A 20,455-nucleotide genomic window follows, 5' to 3' on the forward strand; every position below is an offset into this window, starting at 1 on the left:
GATTTTTGGAAAGAATGTACGAGGATTAGAATGAACAGAAAAAGTTATTGAACAAACAAGTCTTTTATAAGATAGGAGTAATATTTAAAAAGAAGTAACATTGAAACCCCCTCTGTTACAAACATTTCTATTTGTTTTGGAAATGTATAGCAATGTAGTAAATGTAGGTATATAGATCATACAAATTTTTAATAAAAAGAAACCAAAAACGTTTCTTTACTCTCGTATCGATAGGACGCTGCATAATTCATCATCTTTTGCAATAAAAAATATTCTGTTGTGCCCACCACTGTGCTATTAATCTAGATCATGTGAAAACCGAACAAAGAATAGCAAAACAAAAAAAAATAAGCGTTCCAACCAAGAGATCGTGTAGAGATATTGAAAAAAAAAACTTTCCCCTTTTTCTCCGCCATTTGAAGCCGGAACAGCAATACCCAAAAGCCAGTTGTGTCTGCATATAGGCGTCCATCGATTTTCGAAACTGTTTCTGTGAACTTGTCATTGGGATATCCTGTTCCATCCGCTTGAAATCTAAAACGCGGGAGCAATGGACTGACATCGGGTACGGTTGAATAAAAATTCTGCGAAAATTACTGGAGCATATCGAGATTGACGAGAAACTATCCCACGAATTCTTCTCGCGAGTATCTGGCGAAAGATGCGTTGTAATGTTACAAGTTACAACGAGAACGATCGTAAACTTCTATAAAATTCTGTTCCTATGAGCAATAGTCAATCTAATTATAACAAGAAAATGCGGGGAAATTAACTTGTGTTCCCTACATTTATGAAAATGTGGGGAATCTAATATGATACTATATGTGGGGATCTGACGGATTATATAAATTGTAAGTACAGTTTCCATTCGATATAAGACGATGGATCGGGACCGGTTTTTGACGTACAGTGAATTCTCGATATATGTCAACAACACTGGAGAAATTCCAGTATTTCTCGAGAAATTTAAATCTAGGAAAATTCTTATGAAACTCATTTATTTTATAACATATAAATTCTTAAATTCTCTCAAAATTCTTATTTAAAACTTTAGAAAAACTGAATATTGAATTGAGTAATGAGTTTCTTGTTGTTATTAAAGAAGAAATATCTAAAAGGAGAGACAAGATTGTTGTATCCCTTATAAAATATCTGCATAATCCAGAGTCTCTGCAAAAAGATTCAGAAGATACATTTTTTTTATTTAACATCCAAGGCAGATATGTATAAAATGGCAAAACAAATTTTAAGCAGACTTTTTGGAAAATATAATAATGATTCTTATGAAAATAGTGAAAAACTTTCAGATTCTCAGAATGAGGAACTATCACTGGAAAACCAGTTAGAATTAGAAATTGCAGATAGCCTTCAAGAATTTAGTGTCAAGAGTTTGGCGGCAGAAGAAAATAAATTCCGGACTCTAACAAAGGAATTCCAAATTTTTGAGTCCACTGGAAAAAGGACACCCAAGATATATAGTCTTATTTCTCATTTCTCGAGAAATGAAAAATGTTGAGAAATCAGGAACACTAGTCTTGTCAGCATCCTGTATCGTCTAGGAGACATAACCTAAGCCGTTTTATGTTTACACTCCTCGGCGTCGGAGGACTCCCGAGCTTCGTGGCCCCTCACGGGGTGGTGACATACATAGAGAAATCACTGTATTGCGGGTGAGGGTACTTATACTTAGGCTTGGCATTGTTTTCGAGTGGACCGAGAGTTACCCCCCCCCCCTAGTTCTACCTTCTCCCCCCCCCCCTGCGGACGAGATCGAGATTGCGCTCCCGATTACGCTCCGTCGCTTACTTCTGGAGCATTACGCACTCGCAGAAGGAGGCAAACGCCTGTCAGTTATCTGCATTCGCAATGAGTCACAACTAAATCGTTGAGAAGTAGAACATAAATCTATTTCTAACCGGAAGAATTTATGTCACAACCCAATAATGCAGGAAATGAATTGGAAAAGTATTTTGGTCAACTAGATTGGACAGATAACTTATTGTACCACACGAAAATTGTCGTTGAGGTCGATACGACTTGGACAATTTCCAGTTAGCTGGCAATTGTCGGTCGTATCATAAATCTACAGAATAGATAGGTCTAGTGATTTTCCGAAAACCGGCGTCCTAGTACTCCGACCACTTTGCGGCCCGAAGCAATTGCCCCGGCAATCAATTTTGCGTCAATTTTGATTTCAGGTGTGCATTTCGATACGAGCACGGAGAGTCTGGTGAGCGAGATAACAACTGCGGTTAAGGTTTACGCGTACGGAGTCGAGGATTTCGTGAACCACCAGAATCTGAGTCTAAACACTCAGATTGGATGCGAGGGAAACTACGGAGAGTCTCGATGGAACACTGGAGAACTGTTTTTCAAGTAATTACTGTCTGTTTTTCACTTTATAGTCTCCAGTACGGTATCTGTTTAGTTGCATGTAACTTTGTCCGGATGGTCGACAACGGATCATTTTACGCCAAGTCCAAGTTCTAAATTAAGAATACATTGTAGTCCATGTGAAATTAACGGGGGTTTAAGTCATAATTTTGCCTGTTTAGAATTTGTTTAAATGGGCTTCAGTTACGAGTTTTTATTTCGGGAACTGTTTGTCCCATTGAGCTAAACTTCCTTTTGTTTTGTTCAGAAAGGATTGGGCTGCTGTAAAATAATTTACTCAACCTCGTTAATTAACTTTATAATGTCGAAGAATTAAATGAATTCTTTTCTTGCGATCTTTCGATGAGGGGCCAAAGTGATTTAAATTTTGAAAAAAATATGATGAAATTTCTTGAAGTTTTATTTCTACTACACTGCAGTTTGTTGCAATTCAGGTAGAATATTTTTATTTTGCATAAAGATCCGCTGTCTGCTAATTTTAGTTGTAAATAAATATTCCAACGTCCTTCAATGTATTGTCATGCATTCTTTTTTATATTCGTGGAAAAATAACTTATTGATAGCATTATGTGAATTTTGGTCAAAATGTGGTGATTAATAAACGAACTATCTACTAATCAAAGATACTACAGAATGGAGATGACAATCTAGAAAATGAAGAACGTGAAGGACCAAAAAATTCAATTTGTACCGTAACACAATCAATAAACTTGAAATTCTTTGACAGAATGTATTCAAATAAAAATTTAAAGAATCTATTTAGATAAATGTTGCTTTGTTCAACGTTACTGTTCAAAATCAGAATCACAAACGTGTCTCCGATTTTATAAAGTGAATAAAAAATCGAAACAGCTTATCATTTCTATTGAAATATTTTTGCAAAAAAGTGTCTGAACGAATGGCTCTCTGAATTCAATTTCGATGGAGTCCGGGTAAGAAGTATGATTTGTATACCGGCAATCAAGTGTTTTCATTTCCAGGTACTTGAAGAACGTGTCGGTCGAGCATGATCATGCGAAACCTAACGTGGAGTTCACTCAGGACGGAGTTTTGAAAGCGGCGAAACTGAAAATTATGAATCTACGCCCGGGTGCGAGCAAACAACTCGTTTGGGAGGAGGTGAGTGACGAAGATCTATTACTCTTTTAACGGTAACCGTACCGAGCACGTGACTGTTACACGTTCTTTTATAAAAATTACAAGCCTGAATTTATATTTAGATTTCTCGGAATTTTGATAACAATATGTGTTCGAGTGAAGAAATTTGTTTAATAATTTCGAATGGAACCATCCTTATAATTTCAATAATTCTAAAATAGAAAATGTGAAACTAGCTCATGTGACCGGTACGGTTAGTATTAATACTCCTCCTAGTCGCAGCATCTGAACGTTTCTAAAGATACATGATTTACATAAAAGAATCAACCATGTCGACGTCAACATATCTCAGAAATACAGTGAGTTTTCTATATATGTCGCCGAGGCATGGCCGATAAATGTCGCGGAATTATCCCCACTACCGCGGAGTATACGTATCGGGAGGGACCAAGAAGCTCGAGAGACTCGGTGTCTCAGAGGAGTGTTACATAATACGGGTCAGGTATATCGGTGTGTGACCAGGAGACCACTACTAATCCAATAAGAAAACTTCTTTATTTTTCATTATTTTTGTATGAAACTTTCACCAATATATTTGTGGAACTTTTCTGATTAAAATGATACCCAACACGATATCATTCGGACCATATTTACACTAATTTTCCGTTAACATAATTGTAATGGGAAGTAAGTTTTATCGTTCATGACACAAGTAAATATCATCGGAATTGTATCATATTTGGTACCATTTTCATTAGAAAAATGCCACGAATATGTGGGTGACAGTCCCGCAAAACAATAATGAAAAATAAAAAAGTTTTGTTATTGAATTAGTAGTGGTCTTCTCGTCTCACACCGATATACTCGCCCCTGTTACGTTCACACTCCTTGGCGACCAAGGCCTCGGCAGCGAGCATCGTTGTCCTTTTCTACGTTTGACACGAATCAAAAAATAGTAACTCCTGGACGATAAATGACATCATATTTGTATTGTTCATATATGGTATACTGAGAATTCATTGTACACCCGAGTTCGTTAACTACGGTACGATCGTACAATTAAAGATTCAAATTGGATAATACGACGTGAAGAACGTACTCCAGCTTCTTGTTTATGGCATTGTGGATTGCTCTCTACAGGATCAGTGTTGCGACGCGTTCCCCACCACCTAATCGCTTAACGGTTTTCAGACCGTCGGTGAGCATAACTGCACCCTCACCTTCTTAACCCTTAGCACTCGAATGGTGACTGTAAGGCACCACTAAAAATTGCTGTATCGTTATTCAAAATATTTTTTAAATTATTAAATTTGTTTGTGTATAATAAATTAGTAAGCATTACAGTATTGTAGGAGCAAATTGCACCATTTTCGTATGTATAACATGAAAAAATTATATATAGAAGGGAAATATTCTAGGTCGGAAGAAATGTTTCGTTTTGGAGTTTTAAAATGGCTTCGAGTGCAAAGGGTTAAACAATGCCCTAGGCGAGCCTTCTGTCCGCCACGTGCCCACCGAAAAAACGGTTTTTACACCACTACCGAGACGGCTCCGTTTACAACCCTGCGAATCCAAATAAACTGCCGTTTATGACATAGCTACAAAATCCTCGGAGCCATGGGACATAACTATTTAGCGTCCGATTTTTAACTACAGATTTCGTTCCCGGGCCATCTGTTTGCCAGCCCGCGCCATCCTATTCATCGCGTTTTTAACTTCACTATATCTTGCCAGGTCCGAAGCGCTTCCTTGTTTTATTGTCTGCTACGGTCATCTTCCAAATTCAATTCCGCCAATGACAGCCCCTAGGCCACTTCGAAAACTCCTCCCAAAAATGACGAAGGGAGGGAATCGTGGCGGAAGCACATATAAGCACAGCCAAGCACTACTCGAGAGCTTCTTACCAACAACACCGCGCAATCGAAACCGTCATACCAACAACAGAAATCGTAACGTCATTATCGTATCTCTAACACCGTAATACCGTTTAAAAGTGTAAAGGTCAACCCGACGTAAACAACGCGCAATCTTTGCTGAAACACGTAAGCTTTAAACTTCCACATTTCATCCGCTTCAACATGATTATTCTTGCTCAAGGTCATTTCAAGGTCAAAAAGGTGGTATCCACTAAATTCAGTTTTTTATTGTCTATCATGCTATCGTAAAAAAATATACTATTCCATTTAAAAAAAACATCGGTGACCTTGAAATTTCATTAAAAAACACGACATAAAAAATTTTTTTCTTCACCATTATATTGCCCCCTGCAATAGTGTAACTTTGTCATCTGAAGTTTTCTGATAGGACTGTAAATACGAAAGATATTTAGGTGTTCCCATTTATGTGGGACACCCTGTATACAGGGTGTTTCGTTTATCTAAAAACGGAAATATTTCGTGACGCAATGTAGTTACGAAAAAAAAATTTCTGTCCAAAAATTGTTCGGTATGAAGGGAACAATCTTATGGTGTAATTTTTTCAGGATTCGAATGGTGGTGGGGGAAATTTCAAAGTGAAATTAACTTTTTTAAATGGAGCCATATTTTTTTTTGTCGTAACACGATAGAATTTTCCGAGATGAATTCAACGACATATCACATTATGTTATTTACTGTCGCAGAGCATTAGAAATTATATTATAAATTTGTAACTTCTTAAGTAGGCAATGGTGGTACATATCTGGTTGTCGGCTGTTCTATGAAATTTCCCCCACCACCATTCGAGTCCTGAAAAAAATTACACCATAAGATTGTTCCCTTGATACCGAACAATTTTTGTTAACAAATTTTTTCGTAACTTCAGTGCGTCACGAGATATTTCCGTTTTCAGATGAACGAAACACGCTGTACAGCTGTTTGATTACCGAATTGCTCGAAAATCGTGTGATATAATTTCGATCACTCTCATCGCCACTATTTAATAAAAATACACTCGCCAAAAGCTTCGTTCGAAGTTCGACATTCGATGTGCATCCAGCTAGTACATACCTTGTGTTCAGCACGTACTCCATCGAAATCCAAGCGAACGAGAGACCGGGTGATAGGACAGATGTCACGGAACGGTGATTTATCGCGAGAAGTGCGAAAGAGCGTGGCCGGCTGTGTCTGTCGTAGAAAAAAGCAAGCGGCAAAAAAAAAGAGGAAGAAAGTCGAGCCAAAAGTTGGCGGTACTGCAGCCACGAAAAACGGAACCGGTGACGAAGCCGAACGGTGGAAGAAGAGAATGAAAAGCACAGCGATATCGAAGCTTGCGGGAGAAAGGAACAATGGAACCCTCTTGCAGAGGGTGCGAGGGAAGATTTCTACGATGGCCGGGGCGGCTGCGTTTGCACCAGGCAGGACTGTGTCTGCCGTAATAAAACGGACATCTTTAATCTTGACTGACCCAATTCCTTGTCGTCGATACCGCGTGAAAGCAGGGAAAAAAGGGAGAGGAAAAGAGAGAAGGCTCCGAGCAGGTGCACATGGTTTCTGGAAGTCGCGCGGCGATATCATTACGAAAATGTTACGATATTCGCTGAAAAGAATATTACCTTCCCGACGTCGGCAAATTATATTCGCTTAACGGGGGGAAAAAACACGACCTCGGTAGAGTACAGATCAGAAGCTCGAAGCTCGTTCGCGACCTACTCGCTTTGCCGGATTAAATGCGGGGGCTACCTCTGGCCCCGGCAATTCAAGGGAAATTAAAATCTTTGGCCGCGGGGAGCCGACTATTCACAGACCCTACGTTGGACACACGTCGCTCCTAGCCGTACGATGTAATTTGCGACTTCGCGGTGATGACGTTTCACTGGAGGAAGTGACCCGCCTCTGTGCATTTCAGGTCAAAGAAAATTGGAGGAAATACTTGCGGGCTTGAATGACATTTCCATACGTCTCCTCGAGTCCAAACGTTTCCATTCGGTCTGTAAGAACCAGGGACCACAACTGTTATAACCAAAAAGAAAAAAGTCATGGAATAACAAGTATTTCATCGACTAAAATCATATTGGTTACAAATAAGAATTGTAAGTAACCGAAAATTTTTTATCTTGTTGGAAAATGTTATCGTTGAGAGGAATTCATTTCGATCACTTATAACAGTTATCAATGAGAGAAATTTATTTCGATCGCTAATAACAGTTATCGATGGGAGAAGTTTATTTCGATCGTTCATAACAGTTATCAATGAGAAAAGTTCATTTCGATCGCTCATAATACTTCTTAATGAAGGAAGTTTTAGTAGTTCTTATTAAATAGTACAACTTTTAAATGGTAGACAATCAGTTATTTAAAAAAATTTTCCTTCATAAAATTAATTGCTACAATTAAAATTTAATGTAGCAAACCTGAGTTTTCCAAATTTTCTTCTGATTTACACCGTAAATCATCTAACGTTAATTTTAGAGCAGCAAAGGTTTCTTCAACGCTAACCTGAGTTGCGGGCAAAGCGTGAATTATGCACGCTAGTTTTGATAAATACGGGAGTCTCTATTTCTGGTTCTCCCAGTTAAAAAAATTTTGAAACATTTTTTTCAGATTTTGTGTTGTTCTTATGGTGTGTTGATTCGTCTTGAGTAGACAACTCAGTAATTAAATAAGCAACTGAAATGAATTTGCTTATCAATAATTATGATGAACAAGTGAAAAGAAATTCGATCATCGATAACTGTTATGAGCGATCGAAATAAATTTCTCTCATTGATAACTGTTAACTGGTAACCGAAAAAGAGTAGACAACTTAGTAATTAAATAAGCAACTGAAATGCATTTGCTCATCAATAATTATGAACAAGTGAAAAGCAAATCGATCATCGATAATGAGCTATCGAAATAAATTTCTCTCATCGATAACTGCTTTGAGCAATCAAAACAGTTTTTCTTCATTGATAACAGTTATCGAGAAGAATCCAATTTTTTGGACACTAATAACTGTTATTTATAGCCAGAAAGTATAAAAATCGATATTTTTTAGTCATTTTGTTCTTCGAATTTTTTCCTTTATATTTTGGGTAGATTATCTTAAATTCCAATAATAATCAACTTTTCCCTGATAAGTACGTTTATTACCTTTACGAAGAAATATTAAGGCACGATGTATGATAAAACGGAATTTGGAATCTGGCGGTTCCCAGGCGACGTGCGACGGGTATCAGATAAGGTGTAACACGTCGCTATTGCCTCGAGTATCAGTTTGCCAATTTTCACGAAGCCGCAGATATTTTAACGCGCGCTACGTGCAACTTATAGTCGAAGTTAGATCGCCTGACTATGGGTAATTCCATGCTAAGTCGATCACGTTTTGACGTCACCATCGGCGATTTTGTTCTAAACGAAATATGTTGTTGTCCATGTGGAATTACGAGGTGTTTAAGTCATCATTTTGAGACTTTTGAATTTGTTTAGAAATTACAGGCCCTCGAAGTTTGCAATTTTTGCCCATTTTGGCGAAAATGTCTTCACTTACGAATTTTTATATCTTACGAATTATAAATTTTTTTTTGTTTTATTCAAAAAGGATTGGGTTATTGCAAAATAATTTTTACATCCACCCCACACAATGATCCTATCTATACTTCTAACCATAACCCATCCTTATGCCTTCCCGATGGAAGAAAACACCTTCTCGTGGTTTCCATCAAGCAATGACACCTTTTTTGTAGAACATATTTAATTAGTATAGAAATAGACATCTATAAATAATGTTATGATTAAAAAGTTGTGGTTGGACAAGAGTGGTTGCTAATATAGTTCTTGACGTGTAAATAGGGTTATTTAGTCGTATACGAGGTCTGTTGGTATTGCTTTGATACCAGAGTAGTGCAGAATAACAATTGCATTACCCCAGGAACTATAATTACAAAGTAATTGAATTACATTGTATTTCAGTCATATTGTAATTTATAATTCATATCTTCATTTAATTAAATTACAATGTAATTCGTAATTAAAATTGGAGTACAATTACAAAATAGCGAGCCGTATTATGAACGAGGACGAGGAATAGAAAATACGCCACACAGATAGCAAACAAGTATATGAAAGAAAAACATAAAAATATAACGCACTCCTTTAAAGTTCTGGGCTACAATTTGGAGAGCTGTATTTTAATTATATTGTATTTCAATACACATCTGATTAAAATAATTAGTAATTGAAATAATTTAAAGGTTTGAATTATGTGATTCAGTTACGACGTAATTGAAATACAATGTAATTTAATTGTGTAATTGAATTACAATGTAATTGAATTAGCACAACTCTGTTTGATACCAACGGTATAGACAACCGACGATAATAGTGGAGCACACGACTTGCCTAGCTGAAACGGAGGTTACCTCGTCCTTTTCCAGCTTACTGTGACGTCAATTTTCCATTCTCCATCCTTCCGAAGGACTCATTTTGATGGAGAAACTTCAACGAATATAACCATTTTTTCAAAATTTAAATCACTTTGGCCCCTCATAATAGAAATCGCAAAAAAGAACTTGTTTACATTTTTCGACATCATAAAGTTCATTAACGAGGTTGAAAAAATTATTTTACAGTAGCCCAATCCTTTCTGAACAAAACAAGAAGAAGTTTAGCTGACTGGGACAAACAGTTCCCGAGATAAAAATTCGTAAGTGAAGCCCATTATCGCCAAAAAGGCTTGTAATTTCTAAACAAATTCTAAACAGGAAAATGATGACTTAAACCCCCCGTAATTTTACATGGACTACAATATATTTCGGTTAGAACAAAATTGTCGATGGTGACATCAAAAAACGATTGGACAATCTACCCAGAAATGAAAAGAAATCAGACTACATTCGAAAAGGTTCTCATAAGACTTCCGTTCCCTTTTTAGCAGTTCTCTTCACCGTTAATGACAGTTCTTTAATCCCTCGACTAGTTGTTGAAGTTAATTTTCTTCAAGTCTTCGCGCCAGTTTCTTCACGTTTATTGCGATTCAACGCGAACTTCTACAATGCAAAAGCGTCGTTCCTTAAACTCCGGTTTCACTTTTGAAGACAAGAAGAAGTTTCAATGAACAATCGTGCTGAAACAGTTTGAATGGCTCTGTGACAGAACTTTACAATTTGACAATAAGTTGCACCCTTCGTTTTTCCAAGCCCAAGTAAAGCTCTACGAAATTGTTTTATAACACGTATCGAGACATTCACGGTTCGATGAAATTTAAAAAAACACAAGGATATGTATTCCTTAATTTTTATATTTTTTATGCCTACCTGTTAAAAGCGTTCTGCCGGCGAAGTAGCACGACGCATTTGCGTATCTTCTTCCCTTATCATAGGTTCTACAAGTTACCAAAAGGTACTCGAAATCACTTATACTTATACGTGGAAAGTTATTAAGTTGTGTAGGATCTTCACTTCTCAATTCATGTAATAGCGCTTCGTAAACACCAAGCTAACACCGTCTTAGTATCCAATTTCTCAACCTAATTTTTCTGGTTTTCCTTTTTTTTTTTAAATTATTGATACACAGACAGTTGACTTGTCGTTGCTGACATTTTTTAGCAAAGCTGATCTTATGATTCTGTCTAGCAGCAATTTGCAATCTGAATAATGTAGACACTCTTGACATTTATTGAGCAACATGTTCGGTGACCACTCTCATCCATTATTGCAGAAAGTGAGTTGCATCAATATTTGCAGAGACATGTACACACTTCTGCGAGTCGCGCTCGCAAGAAGTGTCGCAAGTTACTTGCTAGTGGACGCGCACCTTTACACTATCTATCCGAGAAATCTTTGAAAAAATTAGTAGATTCATTCCGTGCGTACAACAATTATATAAAATTACTAGAAACAATGGTAAAAATCATTACAGTGTTTACTGTATAGAAGTGCCAAATTCCTAGCCGATAAAAGTCTCAGAACTATTCCCATTGCCGTGGGGTACACCTAGTGAGGGGTCAAGAAGCTCGAGATACCTCGGTCACCTCTAGAGTTCGGCGTGGATCAAAGAATGATCCACATATATCTCCTGGCCGATATATGTCGCTGGCTAGACCCGTGTTTTGGACATATATCGAGTAAACACTGTACATAGGTGATAAAATTAAGAAGACGCGACCGTTCATAAATATTAAATTGTGACATGGAATGCAACGGCCAGTGGAGCGATGAGAGTTTTCGATTTGCTTACGACCAGGCAACGTGTCCAACAAATATATTACATCGAGACGAAAGATTAAACTGGCCGAAAAAGCATCGAAACCAATTCTCAACCAGGAGTATAAAATAAGTATAAAATAGTATATCGACGTTCCTCAATTCTTTTAAGCTTCGTGAACTGTGCTCTTTACAAATGCATAAAATCCGCATTCTAATTACAAGTGTTGTAACATCACTCGTCCACTTCCTTTGTCACGTTTGTAATCGCGAATGCACACCAATAATATGGCCAATACACGCGTGAGCTGAATAATTTACGAAATTCCTACTAGCTGAAACTGATAATGTTAAGCTGTGTCCACACTGAACCAACATCGCTAGTTTTGGTTGTGTTGCTTTCTTCTTCTTCTTCTTCTATTCAAATTTGCTCGTATTATTATAAAATTTGCTTCTTGTTGCTTCAGTGTGGACATAGCTTTAGATCGTCGTAGCAGACTTTCAGCATATGATCGTACGTTTTACCAATGTGGTAAAAAACGCGAAACGTAGCCATTCGAAAACGTTGCGGAACTTCATTCCCGCCCGAATTGGAAAAGCCGAATTATAAATGAGCCACGTGCTGAAAGTCGACGGCGAATATCGCATAATAATGTTCGAACGAGTTTTTCCATTATCGTTCGACCCGACAATTAGCGAACTACGAAACCGGTGGATATGAAATATTCAATGTTTAAACGTACTTGCCCGCGATATAATTACTGCAACGGGTTTTGAATATGGTATGAACAACCTGGAATGCATAACAACCAGGTTTTTGAATTTCGAAGTAATATATGTAAGGACCTTTCTAACTGCAATTTTTGCAGTTAATTGTCTCATTCTTGAACAATTAATTTTTAAAAGAAACTTTTCAGATGTTTCTTTTTGACCAGATTCTTTTTTATTTCTTAGAACCTGACACAATGTACAAAAATTGTTTTACATTTCTCATTTACTTTAATTTATCTGAAATAAATATTTGGTCCTAGTTCAATTTAATAAATAAGTAACTGTAGTTTTTAAAATTTTTAAATATCAACCAAAACTGTCAAAATGAATGTTATTTTAAATATTTTAAATAAACTAGTTTGAAAATAAATTTAAAAAACGTGCCAATATAAATGAGGCTTCCATTCGCCAAATTACAGAGAAAATAAATTTGAACCGCGAAATTTTTTACGACGTCAAAGAGAAAAAATATGGACAAAGAAATTTTAAGAAAATATTGTAACGCCATTAGAAGTATGCTTAAGGATGGTACAGATAAAAATATAAGTGCATTAGAATTATTTGATGAACCGAAGGTTTTAGGTGACTTTGTAGATCTTAATACTTATTCAGATACAATTGACATATTAAATTTTATTTCTGCCAACAATTTGCAGTGTGTATTTGGAAATGTAGCCATTGTTTTACGAATTTTTTTATCTTTGCCCGTAACAGTAGCTTCTGCCGGTATATCCTTCTCGAGATTAACAATAATAAAGAATTATTCAAGGTCATCCATGTCTCAAGAAACCTATTAGTAGGTTTATCAATAATTGCAATAGACCATGATGTTTCTGCCATGCTAGAAATTATTTAAATTATGAATGATGAATTTGCTAGCATAAAAGCCAGAAAAGTAAAATTTTAATATTAATGTTTGCTTACAAATTTAATTTTGTTAAGAATAAAAGAATTTATAATACGAGTAAATCTATTTTGTTTTATGCATATTACTTAGTACTTATGTAGTGTTTTATGTAATTAATTACATTATTTTGTATACTAGATACTTTATAAAGATTTATATTAAATTAAATTATTAATATCAATATTATATTTTTATTATTTTTATTACTCAAAAATTATTCACTATTGTCTTTAAAAAAATGTAGGGGAGGCGCTATAAAAGATCTTGGTAGCAGGGCGCTAACTACCCTAGGCTTGGCCCTAAAAAACTTGATTTCTTGATAAATTCAGCATTTTTGTGGAAGAAAGTTAAGAACATAGTCATTACCATTGCTTTCTAATATAGTCCACCATTTTCATTAAGCAGAACGGGAGGGTGAGAAATTGTATCAAACTACCATATTGTAACTTTATTAATAGAATAATGGATATTGATAATGAAACCAAATATAACGATAAAATAACTGAAGAATTTCGTGAAAGAGTTCTCTAAAAATGTTTTCTAGTGTTTTATCACAAATCTACCATGAAAATGTCTACCCTAAATATTGTTTGCCACTACCAGTTTGTTAAGCTCTACCATCTTGCAAGTATTACGGAATAAGTTTATAAAGACCGTTAATTTTCCTCGATGGTACAAAGTCCCGCGATTCATGCATCAGAGATTTTTACTACCATTTTAAGATTCAACTATAAGTTTCAACGACAATATTAAGTTGTTTAACTACTACGGAGATTTCATGAAAGATGTTCAGCAGCCGTTTATCTTTCGCCTTCCATTTTAAACCAGGGAATTATAGCTCGGGATACTTAACCTCTCGTCTGTTGTGATATTATCCTCGTTTTTTCAGTTTCTGTTCCCTGAGAATAGTACTCAACTTCGCTTGAAAGAATTAACCGTTTCAAAGGATTCTAAATATTGTATTAACCGTCTGCATTCGCTTTTATGTCAGCATAAAATTTAAATACAGAAATGCTGAGGAAGCACATTTATGTACCTGTACAAAAAATGTATTAGACACGAGTAAATGTTGTTAGAAATAATTTAAGGTAATTATCCATTTTCCGCTAAGTTTAATACTTGCTTGTAACGAAATTATAAAGTGTCAATTTTATGAAAAAATTGTACAGAATATTGTACACTTAAATTATATTACTACTTTATAATGGAGATAAAGTGATTCATTTTATTATAGATACTGCTTATATTTATATGAAATTAATACTTGTTCATAACTAAAGCTTAATTCGAAATGTAAGATTCTCTTGCAGATAATATGACAATAATCAATAAAATTCTTTATTTTCAATGCACTGAAACAATATTTAATATCAGATCTTACGTAACACGTCATTTTTATACAACTGTATTATTCTAATTGTTGATTGCTTATAGTAAAATATCAAGTTCTTATTATAGAAAATTTAGTTGCTAAAAAGCTTTCACTTCCATCGAATTATAATTTGAAATATTTTGTGATGCAATTTAGGAGGGAGATTAAAACCAATTCATTTTTTTAAAACGTAATGTATAAACCAATTTATTTCTTTAAAACGTTATTTGTGCTTATATGGGCAATATTGATGAACTGAAATATAAATTTACTTGCTTCATTGTTATACTCTAATTCTAACAAACTACGTTTAAGCTGCATACGATGACTAATTTTTAAAACGTACAAACGAGGATAATATTGAAATTGAGATATTTTAATCAAAAACTTTTACGAATGTCCTCCCAAAAAATTAAAATTTTTCCAGAGTTGAAAGATCCCGTTAGATTGAAAAAAATGAGTGTAAAATTAAATTGACTATCGAAATCTAAAAATCAATATTTCTTTGATATTATAACGGCAACGGAACTCAATATTATACCGTCTAACCATTAGAGGCGATTCAATGCTTCCGGAAAGGACCTCTAATATTTCGACGTCGTGCCGCCTCGACAGTCACAAATCTACTGAAAATCTGTTTTCACAGATCTGTTTGTTTTGTGGACAATTCGCGCTCGAGTTGTCAGTGCAAGCGATCTTTAATTATGTCAGAGTCGGGTCGGAAGTCACCAATAATGGCGTTGCATTACGGGAGGAATTTATTCGGTACAGTGGACGCGCGTTTCCACCTCGACGAAAGTAATAGGTAATTATACGGCTTGAAACAAACTCTTGACTCCATTACGATCAAACCAGACGGGTAACGGTCAAAATAATCGGGAAAACATCCGAGTAGGACAAAACGCGTTTAACAGGAAAAAATTATGTAACTGGAGCAGAAAATAAGCAGGTAACGCTGTGCCATCGGGTCTTTAACAATTTATCTCAATTTTGTTTTATTCCCTTTTTTTTTTGGTTGAGTTGTTACGATCTCTTAAAAAACAAACTTTTTTTTATTGACCAAACTAAAATGCCTATGTCTACACTGAAGCAACATCGAGCAACATTTTGTCGCTACTTGTCATGTCATGTTCTTCTTTTATTTGGTGAAAGTTTTTAAGTATATAATGAGCTTATATTAGAGTACAAAGTTCACGTCGCCTGTGTAGTAACAATTTGCAAACCATAAATGGACTAAATAAAATGTTCAATATTGAAATCATATCGAGATTTGGATAGACTTTTCTATTTCTTGCATAAGTTAATCAATTTATTTATTTATTCTGAGTTTATTTTGAAATGTTACTATACCTCGTATAAAACTATCCTAATCAATGAGATATGTGCCGCCTTGTTGACTATGACCTTCTCTTATCCACATGAAAAGATAAACTATCGGTAAGGGGTAATTCTGCATAAAAAAAATAAGTCAAAAATGTAGCATATATTTTTTTCATATGAGACTTTATTTTCAAGAAAATCGAGTTTAAAAATTCGACGAACACGCGTGCTATTGAATGGCAAATAAATTTAATTGATGTTATTAATAAATTACATGAAAGCTATACCAATAGAGTCAACGTTGTAACTAAGGCAAAATGTTGACAAAAGAGAAATATTAAATGTTACTGAAATGTTACAACACTATATATATGTTTTAAAAGTAGATTATGCAATGATATTTAGTATAATAAAATGTATATACTCAACGTAACTGTGCGAACATTCTTCAAACGGCAAATATATAAATTTCCAGCGTATTGTAAGTGACCTTTTTCACGCCCGAACTTTGATCGCTTATTACACAAGTAATTATGATCGTAACTATATCGTGATTGATGTCATTTTAATTCGAAAACCGAGAGGAACACGATGTTAAAAGTTTGATTCATGAAAGACCAAAAGTAAAAGAGTTTAATTTTTTATTTACAGTTCTGAGATCGCGCCAGTCTTTTATCTTTTCCGAACGCTTCGAGAGACTCTCAGCCTCTTTCCTTTTCCATTCGCTGACCTCCTTCACGCCTGAAACTTTAATCGCTTATTATACGAGTAATTATAATCGTAATGATATCATGTTAGATATTATTTTAATCCGAAAAAGAGACAAATAAAATGGGAAAAGTTACATAAAAATAAAAATAAAAAATTAGAAAAGTTGCAATGTTTTGCTTCGCTACATTAGTGTGAGTCTCGCCGATACTCCCCTCGCTGGCTCGTTCGTCGAATTCTGGGATTTCCCCAATGGTGGGGGATACAGTTGTAACAGTTACAGTAGAGACTTTTGCGACAGTTACGGAGATGCATAAAATCAATTCGATTTTCTATAAATGAACTACAAAATTGCGCTCGTCACCAGTGGCGAATTTAGGGGGAGGCTATAGGAGCTATAACCCAAGGCGGCAAATTTTTTGAAAAATACCAAAGACACAAGTCACAACAATAACAACAACTAAATAAAAATGTTAACCAATTTAAAAATAAAAATACCATGTTTGAATGACGTTGTATGAAACTAGAAGAAATCGTTTAAAGCCTGTGGTAGGTAAATGCAGAATGCACGTACCTAACTCCACCCATATCTGAAAAATAGGTTGAACAGAATTAGGGTAGTACTAATGATTTTGTGCTTTGTGCTATTGATATGCCTACGGGCTCTTGTATAAATGGCCTGTTTTTCAAGAATTTTGTTTGCAAAATGTAATGCGCAGATCGATTTAAAAATTGAGGTATCATTTATTAATGTTATATTGAAAAAAAAAAATATTTTTTTTATTAAAAAAAATAGTGTTATGGGTGATCGAAATGAACTTCTCTCACAATTTTAGTCGATGAAACACTTGTTATTCCATGACTATTTTTCTTTTTGGTTATAACAGTTATGGTCCCTGCAAAAACTTAATTTTATACAAGGTTTTCCCCTTAAGGAGAGCTGAGGTGTAGAAGTGTCCCCTAAACGGCAGAAGTATAAATCCGGCACTGCTCGTCACACGTGTGCGACGCCGGTGGCGAACGTGTTAATCGACTTCTTCCTTCCATGAAATTCGACGACTATTCATTCACCTAAATCAATTGTTTATAAACGTCTGGAACGTTCGCCACGCCGATACTGAATACCGAGTGGCAGCACACCCTCGATCGTTCTATTTAATAGCGTCATTCAGAGATCCTAAACCGCTCGTATCAGGCGTAGTTATTCGCGTTCGTTGGACATTCACCGAGCAGCTTTCGACTTCCAATTTCATCGTCCGTCGATTTCCAATCAACGCCGGACTCCCCAGGAATCGACATTTTATTCCTTCAGGGCAGTGCCTCGAGCCCGAAACTCGAACTGAAAATCCACGGTCGCGGGAGGCATTTACAGTAACCGTCCGATGGAACGCGACTAATTAAATCTGGAATGAAATTTCTTGCTGGTTGTTTCATCGGAGAGCTGTTTACAGGGCATGCCGGTGTTCGCGTGAAATCATTGCCCCGCACGGAACAATTCGACAATGTCGCGGCTCTCAGTTTCGTATAATCGCGTCTACGGGAATTGGCAGTGCTGTCGACCGCGAAATGTAATCTTCAATTTCATACGAAACACTCGAAAGATTCTCCGCGGAAGGGAGGAATCACAATCACGGTTGTAACAAGCCCCGACGTCGACGAAAATCGGTCCCGCGTGACGTCAGCCAGGTCAATTAATGGAACAGTGTTTTCGAAAGGAAAACTCTTATTACCTGGTTTTGATTCGCGGCCGATCCGTTTATTGTAACTGTTCCGTGGAAACATGCTCCACGATGGAAAGATAATACGTCTTAAAATTAGATTTCTTATACAGGGTAACCCATTTTAATCTCTAAATGCAATTATCTGCTCACATATTTGTTACTCGAGACAGTGGTTCGAACGAATTTATAAGTGAACGTGTAAAAGGCATATGAAAGTCAAGATTATTTTTCTTTTTCTTTGAATGGAATCATATAGTTTTCAATGCATCAATCGATCCATTAGCTATAAAAATGTATTAACGCAGTTTTATCGAAAAACCATTAGTTCAAGAAATAAATATTGTCGACAATAGTTCGCGCCATGGAAAACTACTTTATTTTCTCAATCGAAAACGAGATCTGCGTTCAAATTATTTTGAACATTTTTCAAAGGAAGAATGTACGTTTAGTTTTTAAAATCGATAATTCGAGAACATTTATGCGTGTTTCGTTGTCTTCGTTGACGTTGCTTTTCGTCCATTCTTTGATCCGCGCCGAAGGTAGAAAAGGACAGCGGAGCCGGTTATATCGGTGTGAGACCAGGAGAATTCAATAACAAAACTTCTTTATTTTTCATTATTTTTCTACGGGACTTTCACCGACATATTCGTGGCATTTTTCTATTGAAAATGATACCAAATATGACACTATTCCGATAATATTTACTTATGTAATAAACGATTAAAGTTTCGGATGCAAAGAAGAACAGTAGTGGGGATAATTCCACGACCTTTGTCATCCAGGCCTCAGCGACCTATATCGCAAATTCACTGTATTTGGAGAAGTCTGTAGAATAGTTTTATGTATAAACCATTCGTTCCTTTTTTATGATTAAAGGAAACGAAAATGTTGAAGCTGAAAATGTTTCCTTTATCAAACTTGAATTTCACAAAAACTGAGGGCGATGGAAAAAAAAGAACTTTCCGATTCCAGTTTGGCACATAAAAATTTATGAGAATTGCCTACTGCTTGCCGACTGGTTATCGAAACGTTTCATTCGATGCACAAGGGTGCACAGTATTTGCACCGAAAAGCTGGACAAAAGTCTATTTTCAAAATTAGAACATACGAGAAATGGTGTATCGGTGTATTTTCTCTATTTATAGACTTACGAAGCTGGATTATTCGTCGAAAATTAAGAGATTTTATAGCGCATATTTCTTTATTAACCCATTACCATAATTAGCGTATATATACGCTCAATTTTTCTGGTCACTATCGCCGGAGCCGTATGTATACGCTCAACTTTGTTGGTTACTATCATTATTTGTTAGCTAAAAAATAGTAATAGAGGGTGTTGTTGGAGATGAAAGTAGTAATTCTGATTATAGTGAAGAAGAAATTAGGCCTCTGAAACGTAGACGAATTATTGAAATAAGATCCGATAGTGATGGTGGCCTTCTTTTCATATTTCCTTATGATGCAAATGGGTTAATCGTTCTCTGAAACTTATGAAAGTTATGTAAATTTTTTATTTATGAAACTTTATCAAGCAGGTACGTACTACACTTCCGCAGAATTATTACTTCTCCTATCTTTTGCGATTAATGGTATTTGGAAAGAAATTAATAATTCAAATATCTTTTTTATAATTCTGAAAATTTTGTTAATAATTGTATAATGTTGCAGCATAAGCCTGCGTACTTGTTCTTGCATCATTATACTTGCAAAAAGTTTGTGCTTACAATGAAAAGGCAAATAATTCTGGTTTCGCTCATAGTGACATTTTATAACTAATTGAAGTGGTTAAAAAAATTTGTTCGCACCTTCTCTCTCGAATTACGTTTATTTATAGTTGCAACAAAATTTATGTCATCAGCGATACTTCTATAAAAACAATTAACCTGTACTGGTTCATGTTAGTGACATATTGTAAAAGACACAAATTTTATAATGACGTGTACATCGCTTTACACAAATTATTATTGCAAAACAGATGTTATATAGCGTTCCGTATGTATATAAATTCGTCCATATACAAAATATTTCAAACGCATAAATAGTTATATTCTCCGGTCATTTTT

The 20,455-nt window shown here is 35.6% G+C and overlaps 1 protein-coding gene across 1 annotated transcript in view; it reads left to right on the forward strand.

Annotated features, from left to right (window-relative positions):
- Positions 1-20,455, forward strand: part of Nmdar2 (glutamate ionotropic receptor NMDA type subunit 2) — a 478,712-nt gene that overhangs the window by 379,237 nt on the left and 79,020 nt on the right. Inside the window, exons 7-8 of the mRNA XM_076789520.1 lie at positions 2,199-2,376; positions 3,375-3,513. Of these exons, the coding sequence (XP_076645635.1) occupies positions 2,199-2,376; positions 3,375-3,513 (317 nt within the window). The remainder of the gene's footprint in view (positions 1-2,198; positions 2,377-3,374; positions 3,514-20,455) is intronic.

This window comes from Halictus rubicundus, chromosome 6 (assembly GCF_050948215.1).
Source record: "Halictus rubicundus isolate RS-2024b chromosome 6, iyHalRubi1_principal, whole genome shotgun sequence".
NCBI classification, from domain to species: Eukaryota; Metazoa; Arthropoda; class Insecta; order Hymenoptera; family Halictidae; genus Halictus; species Halictus rubicundus.